Genomic DNA, 25,040 nt, shown 5'->3' on the forward strand with positions numbered 1-25,040 from the left:
AGGGTCATGTGATCCCTTTTTGTGAGCTTCTGACTTTCAAAGTCAATGGGAAAACCAAATTCACATAACAACAGTGTTGCTAATTTAACAACTGTAGTGATTCGCTTAACAAATGTGGCAAGAAACGTCGTAAAATGGGGCAAAACTCACTTAACAAATTTCTCACTTAGCAACCTAAATTATGGGCTTAATCGTGGTCATAAGTTGAGGACTACCTGTATTTTATCCTATTCTTTCTGAACCAGGTTGCTTGCATTCTGTGGTGGGCAATGTTGCCTTCTCAATATTAATATTCAACTTAGTTTCTGGATCCAGATTCAATCATGTTGCAGTAGCCCTGGTATATTGGGATTTTTATTTTATTTTGTGCCTTGGAGTCAGTGTTGACTCCTGACAACACTCTGTACTTTTGTCAGCAAGGGTTTTTCAGAAGTGGTTTGCCATTGTCCACTTCCCAGGATAGAGAGAGAGCGACTGGCTCAAAGCCACTAAGTTGGCAACTGTGCTTAAGGCAGGACTAGAACTCATGGCATTGTTTCTAGCCTGATGTCTTAACCGCTTCAGTACACCAAACTGGTTCTCCTGACTTAGTTTGATCCAAACCACAAAGTGAGGGGTGGAGGCATCATCTCGTCTTTGATCCAGGGAGCCAATGTTGAAACTACGACAAGTGTGAACTCTGCAGGCAGAATCTGACCTATATTCATGTGGATGCATGCATAAGTTTGGAGTTTTGTTTTTGTTTTGCAAGCAGAGATCTGGAACATGAGCTAGAAGGCAAAATCTTTCTCCTGCCTGGCTTTCTGTTTGTGATTGTTCTGGAGGGTAATCTCAGACAGGGATAATCGTCACCTACCTCGTAGTGTTCCATCTATCGTGCTTCAAATGTTCCACCCCCTTCCTATAAACCTGCAGCAGAAAACCAGAATAGTAGCAATTAAAGGGCCGAACAGAATATTTCCTATCTCCTAGTTTGTCTGTTCAAGCAGTGCTTAGGTTAGGACAAATTTCTGTAGCAACTTTCTTCTGTGGCCCTCCAGAAGCATTGGATTAGCCAAATCCCATGTTAGCTGAAGACGTTAGGAGGCCAAAATCTCTGGAGGGCAGAAAGAACAGCCTGGAGGAACAGGAGGAAGACACCAATTGGATAAAAAGAGAAAGGGGGGAATGCATTCAGGCCTGCAAGACTCTGTTACTATAGATTTATAATAACAGTCGCACTGACCAACATGGCACTGGATTTTTAGTCTGATCTATCTTGAAGGGATGGTTAAAGTGATTGATAAGATGATTAAAGGCCTGGAGACTAAAACATATGAAGAACAGTTGCAGGAACTGGGTATGGCTAGTCTAGAGAAAGGAAGAAATAGGGGTGATATGATAGCAGTGTTCCAGTGTTTGAGGGGCTGCCACAAAGAAGAGGGGGTCAAATTATTCTCCAAAGCACCAGAAGGCAAGAGAAAAAACAATGGATGAAAATTAATCAAGGAGAGAAGCAAGCTGGAATTAGGGAGAAACTTCCTAACAGTGAGGAAAAATAACCAGTGGATCACCTTGCCTTCAGAAGTTGCAGGTGCTTCATCACGGATCAACAGAGTTGGAAGGGACTTTGTAGGTCTTCTAGTCCAACCCCCCACCCAATCAGGAGACCCTACACCATTTCTGACAGATGGCAGTCCAGTCTCTTCTTGAAAGCTTCCAGTGATGAAGCTCCCACAACTTCCGAAGGCAACTTCTGTTCCACTGGGGTTTTTTAAAGAAAAGACTGGACCAAGCCACTTGTTTGAAATGGTATAGACTCTCCTGTTTGAGCAGAGGGTTGGATTAGAAGACCTCCAAGGCAGTGGTGAAATCCAAATTATTTTACTACTGGTTCTGTGGGCGTCGCTTGGTGGGCATGGCAGGGGAAGGATACTGCAAAATCTCCATTCCCACCCCACTCTGGGGCCAGCCAGAGGTGGTATTTGCCGGTTCTCCAAACTGCTCAACATTTCCGCTACCGGTTCTCCAGAACCTGTCAGAACCTGCTGGATTTCACCCCTGCTTCAAGGTCTCCTCCAGTTCTATTTTGGTTGGTTGGTGGTTAAGAGGACCTGAGATCATTGACTTTGATTTTGCTATATCATAGTACCCTTCTGAGGTGGACACACTTACCTTCTTGCCACACATATGGCCAACAGAAACTAAAAGGATTCCATTCCCACCGCCCACCCAACCGTCTGGATTCATCAAGTCCAATTTGATGGATTCCAAAGGGGGGCAATCAGCCTTTAGGGCCAAATCCGGGCATTAACAGGCAGTGCACGCTGGCATGTTTGGGAAGGAAGGGAACAAGTCACTCAAGGTCGTGCGACTGTACAAGAGAGATTTCCTGAGAGGGTGCCTTGAAAATGCTTCTTCCAGCTGGTTTTGGAGGGCCAGGCTCTGGGTTCATGACTGAGAATCTGATGAGAAGATTAAAGAGCGAAGGGTTTCCAGGGAGGGACGTTTCTTTCAGAGGCCATTTCTATTTGCAGAAAGTATCATCCTGGAGATTGGAATGCAAAGGAGGCTATTCCCTCCCCCTTCAATACGAGCCCTGAATAGCTGGGGGGGGGAGGAGGACAGGAGCTGCAAAAGGGACAGGGATAATGGGGTGGGGGGGTGGGGGTGCCAGGAGGGCTATTAAGAGTCCACCCCTCTATTTCAAATTCAAATACGCATCTTGAGTGTTTTGGAAAAGTGTCCTGGTCTGTGCAAATAGGCCTTGGAGGATTTGGTGGGTGAGCGTATGTGTGTGTGAATGGGTCTGGGGAGGGGGGGGAGAAGTCCTCCTGCACCTGAACAAATAGGGGGTAGGTGGGGGTAGGGTGGAGACTTGGAAGTATCTCCTCTCTTCTAAGAGAGCCTGCCTTTATTGCCCAGATCGGAATGACAGTGCCGATTCTTCATTGGATTTTAATTAGAGAAGGGCCTGTTCAACAGAGCAAGATTTTCACACCTCCGCTGGTTAGCTGGCATGTTTGCTGAGCTGCTACACAACTAGACCTATTCATCAACACCCCAAGTATGCAAACAAAGCCTAGCTTGGAGTTGACGCTGGCGCTCGGGGTGGGAAAGAGGTTGCTTGAAGGTGTTGCTTGCTTCATCAGAAAGGGCACCACGGCCCCGTTCATGGGTAGCTATGCCCTTTTCTGTTCTGCCAAGATTGCCGGCCAGTTCATTCCTCACCCATCCTACCCTGCTCCAAAAGTGGACAAAGTAGTTGGTCCATCAAATCTATCTTGTTCTCTTTTCTTGTTGCTCTTCCTGAGACAGAAGACATTCTTAGAGTTGGTTGGTTGGTTTCAAGGTATAAGGGCTCTCAGCCTGTAAGCTTCAGAGAAAAAAAGGAGGTGGGTGTGGAAGCAATCAAATCTCTAGGACTTCTTGTCCATTCTGCTTTTAGAGGGAAATGGGATCTGAAAATAGTCCACCAAAAATTAATAAAGAACTATAAACGGGGGTGGGGGAAAGTGAAGAGTAGTTGTGACCTAATAACCTTTGTCCAAAAAGAGAGAGAGAGAGAGGAGAACATTTAATTACAATCGAGCAAACAACCTGACTGCACTTTGGCCATAGCAATTTATCTTTTTTTTTTTAAAGAATTTTTTATTTTTAAAACAAAACATAAAACATCCATCATCCATTACAATTGCAAACAGTCTGTCGGTCGGTCAGTTACAAATCTTTTGTGCTTCGTCCCCATCTTCATAATTTTTTAATTATCTAATTTCTCATATTATCAACCTAATATATAACTTTATATTAGTATCCTCATTTATCATTTATTTAACAATGGCATTATCATTCCATAAAGATTATTTTCACGTATTATATTATAACATTCATTTTATATTTCATATTTATCTTTTTGCAATTTATCTTTTTGAAGATCAGTTGCTGGCTGGGCATAATGACTAGGCAAGCCTAGCAGAAAAATTCAGTTCTGGCCCCATAATAACCCTTTTGAAAGAGACGGCTAGGAAAAATTGCAAGTTCTGTTGGTGGTATTTGTCAGCCATGTGAACACTTCTTGCTATGCCCTGAACTCATAAACTAGCCAGCTGATTATTAAATCGGTGTCTTATGTGAAACTAACTATAGCTTATAGTTCAGAATAAACAGGAGTGTCATGAAACCTAGGTCATGAACCTAGGATACTCAGCTAGCTTTATGCCTAAACTGAGTCTAGAATTCACAGTCTCCTGATTTCCAATCTGTTGTCTTAACCACTATGCCAAAGTGACTGAAATCTAATGTTACACCAGTTTAAATGTAAAAGAGCTGCCTTCCTATTTTATAAATTAGGATTAGGAATGAGTTAGAAAGATGGGCTTCCCCAGTTAGTATCTTATATCTCCTCCAGAAAATTCTCAAGTTGGAGGAGACCTCAAAAGTTACCTTGCTCAAACCTCTGTTTAGTGTGAGGCAACCCAGATAGATAATATTTGCTTCAATAAAACCAGTGATAGATAGGTAGTCCGACACTTCTTTGGGCCATTGATTTTACTGCCAACCTACTCTTACTGTGAAGTATTTTTTTTCCCTAACATTCATTCAGAAATCCCTTCTTTTAACCCATTTTTCTATGTCTTTCATATTTTTTTAAATTAATTGACAGCACACAGAATTCTATGCATGTGAATTCAGAGATTCCAGTAAATTTACTTGCAGTCTGGAATAACATGTCTGCAAATTAAAAGTTAAACATTAACAATAACAACACCCACGATAATAATAATAGCAGTATGCTAAATTTAGTATACATGATGTCCAACTCCCACTGACTCTGGTAGTTTACAAAACCTGAAAAACATTTTAAAAAAGGAAATGAAAACAAAGCCAAAAAAAAAAAGATGGCAGAAATGTCAAAAACGGATAAGAAAAAGAAAAGGAATTTCAAGGCTTGTATTAACACATAATATTCCTGTGAAATATACTTACAGATGGTTTTTCAACCCTATGGAGCCCTCTAAATAACTCCCCTTCCCAAATTCATTGCAATTCCATCACAACAAAATGAAGAGTGGTCTCTATCAGCAACATCCATTCTTTAAAGCAAGCCAAAACAACCAATTAGAGTTCAGCAAAGCCTTAACAAAATAGTGTTATTGGGTTAACTTAAAAGTGGGGTTGTAATGTTGTGTTTCAGTGTGTTATCTTAACATAGTACATGAGTGAGTGGCCATTGTGTTAAGCCATAATATAATTTTTTTTATGTCTTTGAGGTATATCATGCTATTGAGCAAAGCAAAATTGATAATTTGAGTTATGTTTTTTCTGCAAGTCTAAAACTTAGTAATATGATTTCCCATGGAAGCAGTTCCTAGCTCAGAATGCTACTACAAAAAAGGCTTGATATAGTTTACCTCCTGCCTCTCTTTTGGGGGTGAGTTCTACAGGAGAATTTCTGAAGGAGGCTTTGAATTAGGACAGGGAAATCTAGGTTCAAGACAAGTCCATCTTCAGCAATCAAAATCTATTGAGTGACTTTGGGATCAATCATTTTATCTCTACCCAGTCTACTTTCCAGCTTTGTTGCTACTGGGATAAAAAGATAAAAAGAAGAGCATTTCTGGTTAATACATAATATATATATGTAATAGATCATGGGTATGCACAGAGTGGAAGAGGTAATGTTTCAGGTATTGTAGTCTGAACCAGTTAGGGCTAAAATGTTAAAAGAAGCATCTTGGGAAGTTTGAGCAATCTAATAGCAGCTCCATGCAGAGATCCATCTGGTATCCACAGTACAAGTAGTTCTCAATTTATAATCATAATTGGGAGCGGAACTTCCAAACAATGCAGTCATTAAGTAAGTTGCATCTGATTTTATGACTTTTTTTTTTTTTTTTTGCTGTATTTGTTAAGTAGATATGGCTTCCCCCATTAACTGTTGAAAACACCCTGGGATGACTGCAAATGGAGACCATGTGATCCTGGGACATTGCAACTGTTGTATATATGTGCCAGTTGCCAGCTAACAGAATTTTGATCATAGGCTTGAAGTAACAGTTGTAAGTGTGAGGACTCGTAAGTAATTTTTATTAATGTGTCACAGCTGTCATCACTAAACAAATGGTCATAAGTCAAAGACTACCTATACTGGCCAACATATTGCAGATAACAAATTGAGGCCAGATGGCCACCAGATGGCAGCAAAGAAGTATATAAACCTTCTTTGCTGCCATCTAATGGATGCTGAAATTTTTGCAAATCAGGTAACCCTACACAGCATAGTGTATCAAAGGAGGTATGAATTTCTGTGAACAAATCTACCTTGCCTATTAGGGTGAAATATTGCCTAATGTCACCAATATTGAGCAAAAATATCGGTGGTCACAAACAGTTGTTGGATTGCCAGGACCAGGGTTGAATCTAAAAATACTCCCAAGTTCAGAATCTCCTCCTTAAAACTTCTGTAGAAAAGGCTGCCCTTCCCATCCTGGACTGCTCTGCTTTCTGACCAAGAGTCCATTTTATCTGACTTGAACCTTATCCAATCCTTCTTTGCACCCTGTTCACAGTACACAACCATTAGGATCAGGAATTGCCATAAAACAACAATCATATCATTTAAACCCAACTAAGCCATAAAGTCATTACACCACCATTTAGCTGCCAATAAAACTATGTAAATAACAAGAGTAAAAATCAATGGGGCCATAAAAACGTCTTTCAAAAACACATTCATCTCTTTATGCCTGCCCCAAAACTTATAAAGAAGTTCCTGTGTGGAAGAGAAATTGACACACTGGATACTAGTAAGTAAATCCTATCTTCCCCCCCCCCCGCCCCCTTATCTTTTTGATTGACCTCACTATTGGGTTAGGAAAGAACCTCCCATATCATAAAACTCAGAGTAGGCAGAGTAACCTTATTTTAAATAGTCTAGTTGAGCCTCTAGTTCTATTCATAAATAACTCTACTGAGTTCTGTGAGGCTTTACTCTAACAGAAATATAAACAGGGCAAGACAGGGGAAAAAGCTGACATGCTCTATAAGTTTTAAATCTCACAGAGCACAATAAGATTTGTTTCTAAGCAAAAATGGAGCATTATAGCTAACTGTTAACAGTTCTATTTGACCTCTAGGGCCAGTGGAGAGGAAAGCTGACAAAAATCAAAATTGTCCTTCATTCCTCACCTCTTTCAAAGATGCAAAAAGGGCAGAGCTTGTATTGCAACCATTTTGCTAGTTTTGAAACACAGACACACTATAGATATCGCTAACAGGGCATTTCACATATTATACTATATATTATAAAGTAGGACTCGCTGATCTCTGGGTCTACACGAGTTGTTGAATTCCATCTCCCAGTATCAGTCATCACTGGTCATTTTTCTTAGGAGTGTCACACATTATGGTTGAACAATATCTAAAGTGCTTCTGGTCTCAAAAGATGCTAAACAGACTCTAGCCAATTGCTCGCCACAAGCTCAAATTGTTTTAGGATGCACATTAATTATAAGAATAGGTTATTGCTATTGTTAATTCACTCAGAAACTGGTACTTTAAGCCACCTCCCACTGGAACTAATACACAGCCTTATTTTCTCCCAAGAAATAGTCTAATCCTCAGTTAAAACTCTCTGTGTTCCTGGCTATCACTGCATGAGGAAGCCACAGGTTGACTCTATTGTGGGAATAATTATCTTGTTTTTTTGATCTGAATATTCAACTTTTCAGCTTCATTGGATGATGATCCTTCAGGATTCTACTATTAGAGATGCTACAGGAGGTGGGGGGGTTCTCTTTATAAAAATCACATTCTGACAATGCGAGTGCTTCTATAGCTTTGGTGCCTTGATACAGGACACCTCTTAATTATACATATAGAACATTTGTGGTATGGACCCTAGGTGTGATTATTTTAAAAATCGGAAGCAGTAGCCACTTCTCTGAAACTGCTTTCAAAGTAGGAGCATCTTTGCTTCCTACACACTCACTTTGCAACTTAAAGTGTGAACTTTCTTTTCTCTTATTTATAATAAGGCAAAGGGAAAGCTGAATAGAAAGCAGGCGAATTGCTGCTATCCAAGAGAAATCTCTGCTGTGTGTCATTGAAAGGATATTTTCTTTTTTTATGTGTACATATTATATTCTGTTTGTGTCCTTCCCAGGAACAATCTGTGGAAAACTCTGGTTTTAGATTGGTTTTTGGTCTAGTGCAGCTGAACCTGTTTTATATTCTGATTACTTAAAAATACAAGTCTGAACAAACGGAATAATGGGGGAAAAATGACAATTTTAGACTGTATATTGCTCAGGAACAATCTAGAGAGGTCAAGAGTATTGTGTATCTTTAGAATATATGGAATCAGTGTGTGTGTGTGTGTGTGTGTGTAACTTTACCTGACAGATATGAATAAACTCGTGTTGTGTTTGTTGATACCATATATTGAGAGAAGAGACTGATACAGGCATCATGAGCGCCTTTCAAGGGTAAAATAATCGAGGCTTTCTAAATTGAGATAAAGATTTGGGTTTACATATCCCACTAACGCGGTGGCTCAGTGGCTAAGACACTGAGCTTGTAGATCAAAAGGTTGACAGTTCAGCGGTTTGAATCCTTGCCCCAGCTTCTGCCAACCTAGCAGTTCAAAAGCACATAAAAAATGCAAGTAGAAAAATAGGGACCACCTTTGGTGGGAAGGTAACAGCGTTCCGTGCGCCTTTGGCGTTTAGTCATGCCAGCCACATGACCACGGAGACATCTTCAGACAGCGTTGGCTCTTCGGCTTTGAAACAGAGATGAGCACCGCCCCCTAGAGTCAGGAACAACTAGCACATATGTGTGAGGGGAACCTTTACCTTTACCTTATCCCACTAAACCACAATTGTTTGGTTATTGCTTAGCATATGGGGTGAGGCCAGCTAATGATGGTTTGCCAATCATGATTTATGGCTTAGCATAGTTCCAAGTTAGCCCACAAGCTAGGGTGAAACAAAATCACACCTTAGTACAAAATGTGAATCAGTCAGCAAATCATAGTCCATCTGGGCTGAGAGCAGAAATTAGATTCCCTCCCCCCCAGAGCAGAGTTTTGCACGTGCTTCAACAGATTGGCAACAATCACTGTCCTCTTTTTAAATTTTTTAGCTGGGATCTTTGGGAGGATTTGTTGAGGACCATAATGCAGTTGGGTTGGGCGGACAAACCACCTTTGCACGGGCAAAACATCAAAGTCAGGGATCACGTAAGAGCAGATATGAACACTAAGCCAAAAAGAGCACATCATGCTTATTCATCAGGCTTTTGATCTTCGGGCAGATTGCGAACTAAAAATCATCAGAGTTTCCAAACCAAGGCAGGCTGCAAGCTCACAAGGCTAACTAATTTCTCTGAAAGCCATCAAGCCCAGCTCTTGAAATAACAATGTCTAGACTAAGAGGTCATGAGAATGGAAGGACCAGACGCTGAAATGGCGACCAGGTTCAGTCTGATGCTAAAGCATCCGCACATTTGACCACTTGGAGGAACAAGCTGGCCTAGTTTGTTCATCTGAGGTTTTGTTAAGAACCAGCTTGTGCCAAGTGCTTGTGGAATCAACTGAAAAGAGGAAAGCAGAGTGGGTGTGTAAGTCAGCTGATCCCTTTGAAGCTGGAAAAGCAACCTTTCCCCTAGAAGGCCGTTCAGCCACCTGAGACTTGTTGGGGCAGGAAATAACTCTTTGCTCCATACTTTTACTCCACGGCAGATCTTTGATCCTTCTAGTTTACTATCATTTGACTGGCAGCAGTTGTCCAAACGCCTTTCAAGTGGAGCTGGCAAGGATTGGGCTGGCTGCAAAATTCTCAGCTTTGTACACCTCATTCTCATGCTTTCTTCCATCGTGCGCCGTACTTGCTCAATCTGAGAGGTACACAATCTGAGAGCCTGAGCCTCCCTCTCTCCCTCCCCCCAAAAGGAGAGCTCTCCAATGTTCCTCCTACTATTGTTTCTGCATAAAGGTAAAGGTTCCCCTCGCACATATGTGCTAGTCGTTCCCAACTCTAGGGGGCGGTGCTCATCTCTGTTTCAAAGCCGAAGAGCCAGCGCTGTCAGAAGATGTCTCCATGGCCATGTGGCCGGCATGACTCAATGTCAAAGGCACATGGAACAGAGTACAGTTACCTTCCCACCAAAGATGGTCCCTATTTTTCTACTTGCATTTTTTACGTGCTTTCAAACTGCTAGGTTGGCAGAAACTGGGACAAGTAACAGGAGCTCACCCCATTATGCAGCACTAGGGATTCGAACTGCTGAACTGCTGACCTTTCAATCGACAAGCTGAGTGTCTTAGCCACTGAGCCACCATGTCCCTTGTTTCTATATACCTTCCTTTAATGTAAGATAAACTGTTAAATCCAGGAGGGTGTTATATTAACAGCACTTGACTGAGTTTAAATTTAAATTTAAATCGTGTTTCATGTATCCCCCTGGCATTGTGCACTTTGTCTTGGAGACCGAGGCTTGCTGAAGGTCAGTGTAAGAACCAAAGGTCAAATGTGGCCTTTGGCCAGAAAAAAGAATAAATATTCCTGCTCTCCAGGAAACATGCTGTTAAGCAAACAGAAAAGTGGGAATGGGATATATGGAATTAATGTATATTTCTGTTGTACCAGAAATGGGCAGATGAAGTAGTTCATCAGCTGTATGAGATGGAATGGAATGGAATGGAATGGAATGGAATGGAATGGAATGGAATAGAATAGAATAGAATAGAATAGAATAGAATAGAATAGAATAGAATAGAATAGAATAGAATAGAATAGAATAGAACAGAACAATTTGGCCAAATGTAATTGGACACACGAGGAAGTTGGTGCAGAAGCTCTCAATATACAGCAAACCAACAGAAATATAATAATTATCATAATAATACATTTAAGATATATCAAAGAAGATAAGGATAATAATACTACAGCCATTCCAAATAGATAAATATACATAGACGTAAGACAATACTGTGAAGATTAGGTGTCTAGCAGGGTGATGGCACAAGGGAAAAATTGTCCCTATGTCTAGTTGTTTTGGCATGCAATGTAGTATAATAACGTCCCAAGGGGAGGAATTGAAACAGTTTATGTCCAGGAAGTGATGGGTCTGTAAATATTTTCTCAGCTCTCCTTCTGACTTGTGCAATATACTTATCTTCTATGGAAGACAGGCTGGTGGCAATTGTTTTTTCTGCAGTCCTAACTATCCATTGAAATTTGTACCTGTCCTGCTGTTTGCTGTACCAAGCCAGACAGTTATAGAGATACAAACTGCAGACTCAACAATTCTTCTGTAGAACCATATCAACAGTTCCTGGGGAAGTCAGAACTTCTTGAGCTGATGCAAGAAAAACTTTCTTTGTTGTGCCTTTTTAATGATGGTTCTAATGTTGGGAGTCCATTTCAAATCCTGGGATATTATAAAACCCCAAAACGTGAAGGACTCTGCTGCTGATACTGTGCTGTCGAATATAGCAAGGGATGAAATAAGCACTAATTAAGAGGAGCCATTTCTTTGATACTTGAGTAACAGAGTCAAATTATAGGAAAGCAGATGCCAACAGAATATTTCAAAACCTCATCTATAACAATAAGAGCAGTCCATTCCCAAGGGAGATAACAAGCTGCTGGAGGCGTTGAAGCAGAGGCTGGGAAGAAAAGGTATTGGGATCCTGTAATATGGATTTCAGGTTGGACTCGGTGCCCTATATGGGCTCCATCCAATTCTGGGATTTTATAATTCTCACAGCAGCATCTAAGCGCAGGCTTTATGATTAACAGGACCTAGGAGACCACATGAACATATCAGCTAACTATTTTGGAGTTTTATCAAGCTGGAACTCTTCAAGTTTGCTGGACTTCACCTTCTCTATTTCCAGCATGGAGAATGAAGATGAGCTCTCTTGAAGCAGATTGAGATAGCTGTTATATAATTATCATTTTCATCATCAGTATTATAGTGAGTATTGCCGTTGGCCTGATATCAACGGCTATCAATGATATCAGGCCAACAATACTACTCAGGTATAGTTATTTCCAGCCACCTTGGCATATAGTCATGCTGGCCGCATGACTACAGAAGCAACTTTGGACAATGCTAGGAGTTCAACTAGGAAACGTGAGATGAGCACCACCTCCTAGTCTGACACAAACTGGACAGGGGAAATCTTTACTTTTGTCCTTTTATGATTATATTAATAAATAACACAACATTAATAATATTACAACAGTCAGGCCAACTATCCCTTGGTAAGGTTCTGTGCACATAAAGGTTAAGTACCTCCTACAGGTTTTGTAAGGAAATTTATTATCTCTCAGAATAGCACTCCACTTCTGGCTGTTCTACCTTTGGTAAGCACAAGAAGTCCTCAAGGGGTTTTGAAGTAAATACATATTCAGGCAAGAAAGAAAACATCAAATTTTAATGTGCATTTGAAAAGTGCTCCTTGTTTGAGCTTGAAAAGCATTTCTTGCCTGAGCTCTGATGTTTAATTTCCTGGGGTGAGTTAGGGTTCCACCCATTATGTTCTACTCTTTGGAAAGATGTTAAGGAATTTTACACAATAAATATGTCCAAGGAAGTTGCTGTATTAATTACACTGATAGTTAAGGAGGTACCTGGGGAAAGGAAATAAGTCCCACCAGAATTTGAGAAGAAGAAAAAAAAAATAGCTTTGCTTATTGATTATTTCTGTCTTTTCTGAGGGAGAAAAGAAAAACCCTCCAGACTTTCAAATGGAAGATTTCATTTCCATGCAAGAAAAATTAGTTGAAAGCCTTTATTTAATTGCATTTATATTCTATTTTCCCTACGAAGAGTGCAAGGTAACTTATATGAGCTTCTTTTTGTCTCAACAACAGTCCTGCGAAGTAAGTTAGGTTGACAGCTCTTGAACGTGCAAAGAAATGCATATAAAAAGCTGCATGATGGTGCTGGAAAGGGATGAAATTTGTACATTTTTTTCATGCATGGAAATTTAGGGGCAGGCAATTCTCAAGTTACAACAATTCATTTAGTGACCCTTCAATGGCACGGAAAGAAGTGACTTGTGACCGTTTTTCACACTTACAACCTTTGCAGTATCCCCTGGTCACGTGATCAAAATTTGAACACTTGGTAAATGACTCATATTTATGACGGTTGCAGTGTCCCAGAGTCATGTTTTGTGATCTTCTGATAAGCAAAGTCAATGGGGAAGCCAGATTCGTTTAACAACAGTGTGACTAACTTGAAACTTTATTGATTCACTTAACAACTATGTCAAGAAAGGTCATAAAATGGGGCGAAATTCACTTAACAAATGTTTCACTTAGCAACAGAAATTTTTTGAGTCAATTGTGGCCATAAGTGGAGGACTACCTGTATGCTTATGTGTATCTGGCCATTGCATAACTCACTGTTCTCTAAAGCAGCATTTCTTAATCTTGACAGCTTTAAGTTTGGACTTCTACTCTCAGAATTCTCCATAATGCTTCTTTTTTTGCAACTTCTGGAAGATGAACTGAGCAGTTAAAATGGTAGTAAAATAGCACTAGCACTTAGACTTATGTATCACTTCATAGTGCTTTATAGCCCTCTCGAAGTGGTTTACAGAGCCAGCATCTTGCCTCCAACAGTCTGGGTCCTCAATTTACTGACCTCGGAAGGATGGAAGGCTGAGTCAACCTTGAGCAGGTCAAGATCGAACTCCTGGCAGAGGAAATGCAGAGTTGGCCTGCAACACTGCATTCTAACCACTGTGCCACTATGGCTCTTGGTAGCAGATCTTTTAAAATATGACCTTTTCCTCATAAGTTTTAATTTTATCTAATCATCTCTGAGGGTATTTTTTTTTTGTTTGGATGTGGATTCAAAGATTGGATCATACCTGAATACAACTTGTATTCAAGTTGTCTGCTTCAATCACAATGCAGATTATTAGACGGACTAGACGGACAGATGAATGGATAGGGTGTTTTACTATTAATATTTCAGCACCATGAGGGAAAATATAGGGGGAAGACCAAGAGTTTGAAGTTAATGGGCTCCCACTTTAACTATGTTTGGGAAGAGATATTTGGGACACTTTTAAGCAGTTTATAACCTCCTCTTGGTTCATATGTTGAAAAACTAGGCCAATAATAAATTAAAAACGTACTGAGTAATGAAAAGCCGGGACTACAGGTTTTATATGAAGCACATTTGTGGTTGCATGTTCTCCTTTCATCCTAGCAACAGTGTTTCCATAGTAACCAGGTTTCCATGGCCACAGAGATGCACAGCTCTATAGTTAAGTGATGCCTTTTGCTTCATATGGCCAAAAGTTGCCCAGAATTCTTTGCCTTGATCTCAAACAATGGACTGGCCTCCTTAGACAGAAGTTGGTCACTGGAGGACTGGCCAATTATTGTTTTATCATCTCTCTATTCAGTTTCACTTGTGACGTGGGGAAATATTGGTAGTTAAGAACCTGTGTGTTTGCCTTAAATTGGCTCATTGGGCAAAGCTTCTGAGGAAAGTGGACAGAGCTTAAAGTCTGTTGAATTTTCAAGGATGGATTGAAGAATGCCCCATGAGCCTTTTTTTTGGCCACAAGAGGTAGCAGACTAGGGCGTATGTTTTCATTTTTTGCAAAAGATTATCTGAACGTGCATAGCTGCAGAATTCAGTGGCTGTTTGCAAGGCTGGTCCAAATCGATGACAGGCCATCCAAACAGGACCATCAGCCTGAAAAATTCAAGACAGATATTATAAGTAACTCCACTTATAATACAGATAGTCTCTGACTTGCAATCATTTGTTTAGCTAATGTTTGAAGTTAGAGTGCCACTGAAAAAAGTGACTTGCAACCAACCCTACATTTATAACTGTTGTAGCATCCCTGCATCACATGATCAAAATTTGGATTCTTGGCAGATAGTTGCAGCATCCCCTGGTCATATAATAATAATAATAATAATAATAATAATAATAATAATAATAATAATAATAATAATAATAATAATAATAATAATAATAATAATAATAATAATAATAATTTTATTTCTATACCGCCCTTCTCCCGAAGGACTCAGGGCCGTGTACAGCCTATTTAAAAACACAGACAAACAACAATTTAAAATTTAAAATAATTAAATAAATTGGCTCAGATTTAAAACCCCAAAAAATTTAAATACCCCAATTTAAGACTATTTTGTTGATAGTCCGGCCTGGCGGAACAACAGGGTCTTCAGTGTGCAGCGAAACACCCGGAGGTCGGAGATCTTACGTATTTCCGGGGGCAGTTCGTTCCACAGGGCTGGGGCTCCCACAGAGATGGCCCTCCCCCTGGGTGTCGCCAGCCGACATAACTTGGCCGATGGCACCCTGAGGAGGCCCTCTCTGTGGGAGCGAACTGGTCGGTGGGAGGCTATTGGTGGCAGAAGTCGGTCTCGAAGATACCTGGGTCCTATGATCACCATTTGCAATGTTCCCAGCCAGCTTGTAACAAGCCAAGTCAATTGAGGAAGCTGGATTTGCTTAATGACTGTACAATTCATTTTAAAAATTGCAGTGATTCACTTAACAACCATGGCAAAAAATCAGGCATGACTCCCTTGTTTAGCATGGAAATTCTGGTCCCAATTGTCATAAATCAAAGACTATCTGAGAGGCTGCTGAGCTAGTTATCAACTGGAGTGAATTCCACAGGCAAATGATTAGATTTGATTTGCAACTTCTCTAATTATGCTGGCATTAGTATTGAGCCTTCCTCGGATTTGGTCTATACAGCGAGCCATTCATATAAGAATGGACAAATTTGGAGGTTTTTTGGGGGGAGGGTTAACAAAAAAAGGTTAAGGTTATGTGGAATAGTCTTTTTTGTTTGATCACTGGCCTCATATAATCAGGAAGTTGCATTACCAACATTCAGCAATATTCCATTAGATTTTTGCAGCATTATTCGGAACAACAATCAGTGTTGCTTCACTCTGATTCAATGAACAATGAACTGGATTTTAGCACTGAAATATTTTGCTGTGCAAAAATGGGTGTTCTGAGCACCATCTTCTGATGAACAAATTCATCTTAGTTTCTATTCACTCTGGTTTTGTCTCTTGTTTATTAGAACGTTGGTTCACATGCCAAAGTGATAATCCAGTAAAAGTTATATATTAGGAAGTCTATTTGGATTGCAAAACTTTACCTACTTATTTGCAGTAGCTATAATTTTGTGCATTTAAAAAGAATTATATTATAGAGATTTAAACCACCCTTCCAGATGTGCAGTTGTGACCCCCCCCAAATTTCTTTCCAGCGTGGAACTACAGATGGATTTTAGAAACCAAATATATTTGAGACTCACCAGGTTGTTGAAGGCTACTTTAGAGAAGGCATAAATCCTGAAATCAAGGGTTAAAAATTCTACATCACCCTACATTTTAATTAATTTATCTCCCCCCTTTTTTGAATGAAAGCTGATGGTTTAAAAACCTGGAAACTGTTTAAGTTGTTTTCCTGTTTTTGAAAGCTTGATCTGTCCATCATGGCATGTCACTTCTAATTCCATGATAAGGGACTTCTAAACTTTCAAGGCCGGGGAACTGATCACAGCTTGTCTGCCCCGTTGCACCTTTAAGCTGGCAACCTGGCCGAGGAGTATCAAATCCTCCAATTTGGAAAAGTTGTGGCATGTTGTAATTACTAAAGAGCAGCATCTGGGCAGCTGAGAAGAAGACATTAGACCTTTCCTCATCTCTCTTTGATTCTGTTTTAATTCTACTGTGATGCGTGCTAACTTCATAAGTAAGGAAGCAGGTGTACAAATATGCAGGGGTGGGGGGTGGGAAGAGGGAGATTAGATTTCAAAGCCTCCTAGCCTGCCCTTAGAAGCAGCAGGCATGTTTTGCTACTCATCTGGCATTTTTATCATGCACATATGCTTTAGCCCAGCACCGTTGCCAGGAGTTAGGGGTTTTCCCAGCATTTAATCTTTAAAAAGTAGCTTCAGAGCTTAACGTTGCAACCCTTGAATCTGGAAGCTGGCCCCCTGACTTTAAATGCACAGTGGGGCAATTGACAGCAGCTATTTCATCCTGTGTCAGAGTATTGGGGTTCGGTGCTCTGACTTTTCATATATCATGGATGAAAGCTGGTAAGAGGACGGAGAGTAGATCAAGGCAAAAAATAGCAGCAGGTGCAGCAGCTATGAATTGCTAACGTGGTCACAGCTGGGTCCCCTTCAGTCAAACAGCAGCTGAAAACTCCCAGCATTGGTGGGCTCAGAATGCACCAGTTTTACCCCTGCGTGGCCTTTTTCTAGATTGGATGGAGTGGGAATTCTGGGAATTGAAGTCCAATTCATCTTCAAAGAGCACTAGGTTGGCAAAAGCTGATTACAGTTCAGGATCTTGAGTTGCAAGATATTGTATGCTTCTGGGAGCGCTCCCTTCTAGTTTTAATTATTTCTCTGGCATTTAGAAACAAGCTTCTGAAAATGATTGCTCCTTAGATTAAGCTCTGGGTTTTCCCTTTCCACAGAGGAATGTATGATGATAATGATAATTACAAGAGGAGAAATAGAAGCAAAACTGGAAGTGAGCCAGAGTAGATTGCATTATCCCAAAAGCAACTCCCCTTTTGCACAGGATTAACCATGAGATTGGTGACTGGTAGCAGAATATTTTGGTTCTAAGCTAATAGCCAGTTTATATACAAGTATCTTGAAATGGGGAAAGCTTTGTGATGATCCCAGGAATGTAATGTTGTGTAAGCATACAGAACAGACCTGCTGCATTTTAGTAGGAATTACTAAGGATCCAGCAAGCACCCTTCACAATCACAGGTGGGGATGGAGGCCTCTGCCCCTCACCATCGAGGTTCTGCAATTGATTTTGGGCTGCCTAGCACTCACAACCTACAAGTAATTGAATCCTCATGATGACGTAATTGAACTCCATGTATTCATTTTCTTTTTAATGTTGCCCATAGCAGCCATTCTCATATCTTGTGATAGTGAATTTCACAGGTTAATTACCTGCTGTTGGAAAAAGTTCTTCTTTCTGGACTGTTTTAAATCTTCTTGTTAGACATCTGATCAGATTACATTAGATTAGATTCATTGGATGGTCCTGCCTTAGCATTTTGAGTGAGGGGAGATATTTAAGAACTTCTAGTCATCTATCACCAGGCTAAATATGGTTTTATTGTCTTTCATCATGTTGTCCTACTCCAAAGAATCTCCAACATTTTAATCTTGGTTACTTTTTGTGTGCTTTTTTTTTTATACCGCTACTATACAGATAGTCCTCGAGTTACAGCCATTGATTTAGCAACCATTCCAAGTTACAACTGCATTGAAAACAGTGACTTGCTACCGATCCTCACATTTACAATCATTGCAGCATCCACACAGTCATCAAAATTCAGGCACTTGGCAATTGGCATGTATTTACAATGGATTCCGTATTCTGGGATCATGTGATCACTGTTTGCAAACTTCCCAACTGGATTTTGACCAGCAACGTCAGTGGGAGAGCCTGGATTTACTTAATAACTACTGTATTTTTTGGACTATAAGACACACCTAAATTTAGAAAAGGAAAAGAACAAAAAAATGTTTGTGGCCTCCCTTTTTTTGAGGCTTTTTTCAGCCCTTATTCGAGGCTTTTTTTAAAAAGGGGGGGCAAAAAAAGCCTCGAATACAGGCTGAAAAAAGCCTCAAAAACGGGCTGAAAAAGCCTCGAAAACGGGCCAAAAAAACCCTGAAATGGGCCAAAAAAAGGCCTGAGAAAAGCCAAAAAAAAAAAAAAGCCCAAAAACAGGGCATGAGGAGACCAAAAAACGGCCAGTGAGTGGGCGCGGCTTCAGCAATATTCAGTCTATAAGATACACAGACATTTTCACCCCCTTTTGGGAGACAAAAAAGGGTGTCTTATAGTCCAAAAAATACAGTATATGATTCTCTTAACAACTACTCTGGATCCAGGATTCCAAATCCCGTCACTACCTGTTTGCTTGTGCATGCACAGAAGCGTCCAGGCAGGTGGGTGGAGCCTCCTGCCACCGCCGCTGCTATCAGTTTGCCCGATCCAGTGCGAACCGGTAGCAATCCATCACTGCCTGGATCCCTTAATGAGCGTGACCAAAAATAATAAAAAAAAAAGGTTGTTAAATCAGATGCAACTCACTTAGCAACCAACTTTTTAGCAATAGAAATTCTGATCTCAATTGTGGTCATAAATTGAGGACTACCTGTATAGTTTTTTTCAAGTGCAACCATTAGAACTACACTCATAGTCCAGATGCAGAAATACTGCTGCATACTGAGTTGCTACTTGAGCTACCAACTGTGATCCCAATATCTTTTTCTTGGATAGTTTCGGACAGCTCAGAGCTCAAAATAAAGTTAGGGGAAAGATACCTCCTAGTGTCCCAAAGGTGCTTTTTCAAGAGGCAACTGGACTGACTGGACTCAGTTGAAGAAGCTTCTTGGATGTGAAGTGAAATGTCTTCAAAGAAAAACCAGAAAGTCCAGTTGCCTTTTGAAAAAAAGCATCTTTGGAACAACCATGTCCTAGATGACTGAGCATCTCCATAGACATTTATCTCCAAGGGGAAAGTTACCTCAATGTGCATCATTTTACACTTAAACTGAATCTTCTTTGCCATTTGGTTGAACATCAAAGAGATCTTTCTTTTACCACCTCAGTATCATCTCTTGACTTGTCCAGCTCACTTCTTAAGTTTTTGAATAATGTTAACTAATTCTAACATTTATCGTTGAGGGTCTTACTTCTGTCCATTAAAAAAGGCCATTTATTTTTATTCATAGCTTTCTGTTTGTAACCCAAATAGCAATACATAGAAGGCCAAATTCTGTTACCCCCATAGTTGACAAGCTTTCTTAGGAACTTTTAATGAACAGATTTTTCTGAAGGTTTTTTGAAAACCTAAGCATACAATGTTAGCAAGATCAGTTCCATCCATGGTCCATCTGGCATTCTTCAAACTTTCCAGTAAATTGGCTGGACAGAAGTTACCTTGGTGGATCCCATGCTGATTTCTTCCTAGCCAGCTTGCTCCTCCATGTGTATGTATGTGTAATTGTTTTTTGCTTTGATTGCCATATTTTTCAGAGTATAAGACACACCTTTTTCCCCCCAAAAAAGAGGGTGAAAATCTGGGTGTGTCCTATATTCTGAATGTAGCCCCGCCCAGCCTCTCAAATGGAGGTTTCAGAGGCTGAAAAAATTATCAGAAAGGAAGCTTCAGAAAAAAAGCCTCAAAAACAGAGCTTCAGAAAAAAAGCCTCAGAGGATTTTTTTCTGAAGCTCTGTTTCGGAAGCTTTTAGAGACAGAAAAAAAAAGTTTTTCTTGAAACAGAGTTTCAGAATTTTCAGAGGATGAAAAAAAAGTAAGGCCCAGAACTCACAACCTATGAACCTGTTGCTAAAATTCACCTCTGGGAACAGCTGATTGGAGGTATTCTGGAGGCCGATCCACCAGCCAACCAGCTTTTTTCTTATTTTCCTCCCCAAAAACTAAGGTGCATCTTATACTCCGAAAAATACGGTATTCTTTTTTACCATTTGGGGGGGATTTGGGGACCAGCCTATAATTTCCTGGATCTCCTCTGGATCCCTTTTTAAATCATATTGGCTACCTTCCAATTCTCTGGCACTGAGCTTCATTTGAATGACAAATTAGAGCAATTCCTCAAAAGAGTTCTTTTTTTGTTTTGTTTTGTTTTGAGAACTCTTGGATGGATGCCATCAGGTTTCAATGATCTGTTACAGCAATATTTCTCAACCCTGGTAATGTTCAGATATTTGGACTTCAATTCCCAGAATTCCCCAGCCAGCCTGAGAAAAACTGTGTTGCAGCATTTTCTCTCAAGGTGTCCTAAAGTATCTTCTGTCGTTGTCTCCATTTGCTTTAATTATTCCCTTTACTCCCTAGATAGATTAGATGATAGATGGATAGATGGATAGATAGATAGATAGATAGATAGATAGATAGATAGATAGATAGATAGATAGATGGATGGATGGATGGATGGATGGATGGATGGATGGATGGATGGATGGATGGATGGATGATGGATGATGGATGATGGATGATGGATGATGGATGATGGATGATGGATGATGGATGGATGGATGGATGGATGGATGGATGGATAGAAGTGAGAGACACACACATGCAAAGACAGAGAGAGAGAGAGAGAGAGAGAGACGGAGAAAGAATAGACAGATAGGTTGGAATCTCTTTTCAGTCTGGTTGGGATAAGAGTAGAGAAGGAAACCAGAAGATATAATGTCATATAATCTGATATAGATGATCCTGTGAAGAAAGTCAGTAAGATATTTAACAAAATGAAATTCAAAGGTGAAAAAAGTAAGGTTTTACATTTAGGCAAGAAAAACCAATGCACAGGTATAGGATAGGTCAGTGATGGTTAACCTTTTCGGCAACAAGTGCCGAAACTGGAGCAGCTGCGCACGCATGCCGGAACCCGGAAGAGAGCAGCTGGCCGGTGCGCATGCCCACAGAGAGGGCTCTGCGTGCTACCTCTGGCACGTGTGCCATAGGTTTGCCCTCATGGGAATAGGTGCTACCTGGTTCAATACCGGTAATAATAACTATGAGAGGGATCTTGGAGTCCTAGTCAACAGTCACTTAAATATGAGCCAGCAGTCTGCTGCAGCTGTCAAAAAAGCTAATGCAGTCCTAGGCTGCATTAATAGTGGAATAGAATCAAGATCATGTGAAGTGCTAATACCGCTTTATAATGCCTTCGTAAGGCCACACTTGGAATGCTGCATCCAGTATTTGGTCATCATAATGCAAAATGTTGAGACTCTAGAAAGAGTGCAGAGAAGAGCAACAAATATGATTAGGGGCCTGGAGGCTAAAACATATGAAGAACGGTTTTTGGAGTATGTCTAGTCTGATGAAAAGAAGGACTGGGGATGACATGATAGCAGTGTTCCGATATCTCAGGGGTTGCTACAAAGAAGAGAGAGTCAAGTCCAAAGAACCTGAAGGCAGGACAAGAAGCAATGGGTAGAAACTAATCAAGGAGAGAAGCAACTTCTCCTTAGTTCTAAGGAGAAATTTCCTGACAGTTGGAACAATTAATCAGTGGAACAACCTGCTTCCAGAAGTTGTGAATGCTCCAACACTGGAAGTTTTTAAGAAGAGATTGGACAACCGTGTGTCTGAAATAGTATAGGGTTTCCTGCCTGAGAAGGGGTTGGACTAGAAGACCTCCATGGTCCCTTCAACTCTGTTATTCTGTTATATGGAGCCTGGTATCCCCACCATGATTTCACATTCTTTGCTTCTGCTATTAGAACATGGATGATTGCCTAGGCTTTTCTTTATTCCCTTTATGGATTTTCTCTAATGCTGCTTTCTGTCTCCCTCTCTCAGAAAATTCGGTGGCTGCCAAATCGGGTGGCTGCTTCCCTGGATCCGCCTGGGTGAACCTGGAAGGAGGAGGCACAAAGCTGGTGAAAGACCTTCATCCAGGTGACCGAGTCCTGGCGGCAGATGTGCACGGACAGCTGTTCTACAGCGAATTCCTAGCCTTCTTGGACCGAGAGGACCCTCCTGTCCACAAACTCTTCTATGTGATTGAGACCCAAGCACCCCAAGCCCGTCTCTTGCTCACCGCTGCCCACCTGCTATTTGTGGCTCCACCACACAATCATTCCCATTCCCAACCCCAGCCTATCTTTGCCAGCCGTGTGCAGCCTGGACAACATGTCTACGTGCTGGCCCAAGGGGGTCAGACACTGTTGCAAGCAGCAGTGCACAGCGTGTCCCTGGAGGAGGCCTCAGGGGCTTATGCCCCACTCACCGCTCAGGGCACCATTCTCATCAATCAGGTGCTGGCTTCCTGTTATGCTGTCATTGAGGAGCACAGCTGGGCTCACTGGGCGTTTGCGCCTTTCCGCATTGCTCACGCAGCCTTGGCAGTGCTGAATCCTGAGGGCCTCTCCTCCCCTCGCCTTTTTCCAGCTGCTGTACCCGAAGAGGGTTCCTCATTGGCTGGAGTCCACTGGTACTCCCGCCTCCTCTACTACATTGGCCGCTGGATTTTGGGTTCTGAGATGATACACCCATTGGGCATGGCCAGCTGAGAGTGACAGCTGGCAAGTCCACTTATACCCATCTGAAGATTAAAATAGTACCAATGGGGTGGGGGGAACTAAGATGAAGAAAGAAAGAAAAAGAAAAAGAAAAAGAAAGAAAGAAAGAAAGAAAGAAAGAAAGAAAGAAAGAAAGAAAGAAAATTTAATAATAGTAGGACGCTCCAAAGTAGACTTCAAGAAACAGGAAGAACCCAGGAAGTTTTTGTTTTAGTTTATAAATATAAATATATATATTATATTTTTATTTGATTTATATTTTTTGTCTGTCTGTTTTGTTGTCCTCATCTCTTGGATATTTATTTGTTTGGTATTTTGAAATAGATGTTTTAAGGAATATGAACCCAACTTCAAGAGCCTTAAATAGTTTCTTTGATAATTTATTATCATGTGAATTGTACACTCACAGGGAAAAGCAAATTATTTTGCGCTGCCTAGCAAAACTGCACAGAGTTCTATTTTTCTATGTATGTCCAGAATTTCGAAAAGCGAAATGCCTCTCCTTCTTCCAACTATTCATGGATTTGCTCAGGGATGTCCGCAGTGAGCAGTGAACACAAATCAAGATGGCGGACGAGAGGATGTGATCGAAGCTCCGCCTACTTTTTTAAAAAAAACCGTAGGTAGAGTTTTGATCATACCTTAATTGCCGTCATTTTGACTTTTTTTGACAGACCCTGCAGACCTCCCCTCCCCCCCTCCGGATTTGATCTTTCCCAATAGCCAGACTCAGAACAAAAGACACAATGAAGGGGGAGGGGGGAATCCGTAAATTATATTTTTATATGCAGAATTGTAAATTCGTGGTTTTGTTTTGTTTTGTTTTTGAGAGAGAGAGAAAGAGAGATCAATACCTAACAGTCACATTTCAATTTTTTTTTGAAATAATGTAAGATATGAGAATATATTATTTTAATTTAAATAATATGAAATGTAATGTCATCTTCTATGTTTCTATTGCCTCTGAAATATTTTGTTTTGTATAAAAATAATAGCACGCTTTCATCTACATTCTTCAAACTCAAGACTGTTACACATCTTTATCCAGTGGGGAGGTGGAAGAAATTCTTATTTTTGTCTTCAAAATCAAGAAGAAATTTATGAGAAAATATTTTTTAAAATGTGCACAGGTTGACTATTATGGTGAGAATGGAGAATAGTTTGTACAGGCAGGGAAAGGATGTTTTGCATTAATAAACTGATAAATAACTGCTGTCAATTTACTAAAATGTATTTTTTGAATATTTTGTAATAGTTTTATAGAAATAAAATGTGCCATGCACAGTCTGGTTAGTATATAATAACAAAGCTTTTCTGGTTCATCACATTTTTTTTCTCTTTAAAGTCTATTCAGATAGAAAATGTGAATATCCAGTTTCAATTTATGTTTAATTTTGCTTTGTGGTCATATTTAGAAAAATTAAAGCAAGAATTTTTAAAGGAAGCAATAGGACAGTCATATTAGCTCGTTGCCTTTGCAATTAAATAAATGAAGCCTGATATTCTTAAGTTGTTACACCTCTCTGATTTCTTTCTCCGAGCTCAGAGATAGATATATTTGTGTCCATAATGCGGCCAAAAAGTAAAAAAAAAAAATAATTCCGTGCATTGTGTGCATGATGTACATTTTAAAAAAGTAGCGTTTCAATGATTGTGGATGGATTTGATATTGTCTGAGATGCAAGCAAATTTGTATGAATTGTTTTCCACTGATTTCATCAATGATTCTATGAAGCTGGGAGCGATATTCTAATATAATTTTCTCTGCAAGTACTATGAAATAAGTAATAGCAGCAAACTCAAGAAAAATTGAGGACTTTCCCATCCACTTTACCTTGCTGCATATTTAAAAACCACCCAATTAAATGAATAGGACTGGGGTTGGTTAAAATGTCTTTAAGTTGCTTTGACTACTATTGA

The 25,040-nt window shown here is 40.3% G+C and overlaps 1 protein-coding gene across 2 annotated transcripts in view; it reads left to right on the forward strand.

Annotated features, from left to right (window-relative positions):
• SHH (sonic hedgehog signaling molecule) overlaps window positions 1-24,629 on the forward strand; it is a 37,604-nt gene extending 12,975 nt beyond the window's left edge. For both annotated transcript variants that reach the window (XM_034401618.3, XM_034401619.3), the window contains exon 3: window positions 22,399-24,629. In XM_034401618.3, coding sequence (XP_034257509.1) covers window positions 22,399-23,111 — 713 coding nt within the window. In that variant the 3' untranslated portion in view covers window positions 23,112-24,629. The remainder of the gene's footprint in view (window positions 1-22,398) is intronic.
• Window positions 24,630-25,040: the final 411 nt, after the last annotated feature.

Source organism: Pantherophis guttatus, chromosome 4 (assembly GCF_059756535.1).
Source record: "Pantherophis guttatus breed Tessera chromosome 4, ASM5975653v1, whole genome shotgun sequence".
NCBI classification, from domain to species: Eukaryota; Metazoa; Chordata; class Lepidosauria; order Squamata; family Colubridae; genus Pantherophis; species Pantherophis guttatus.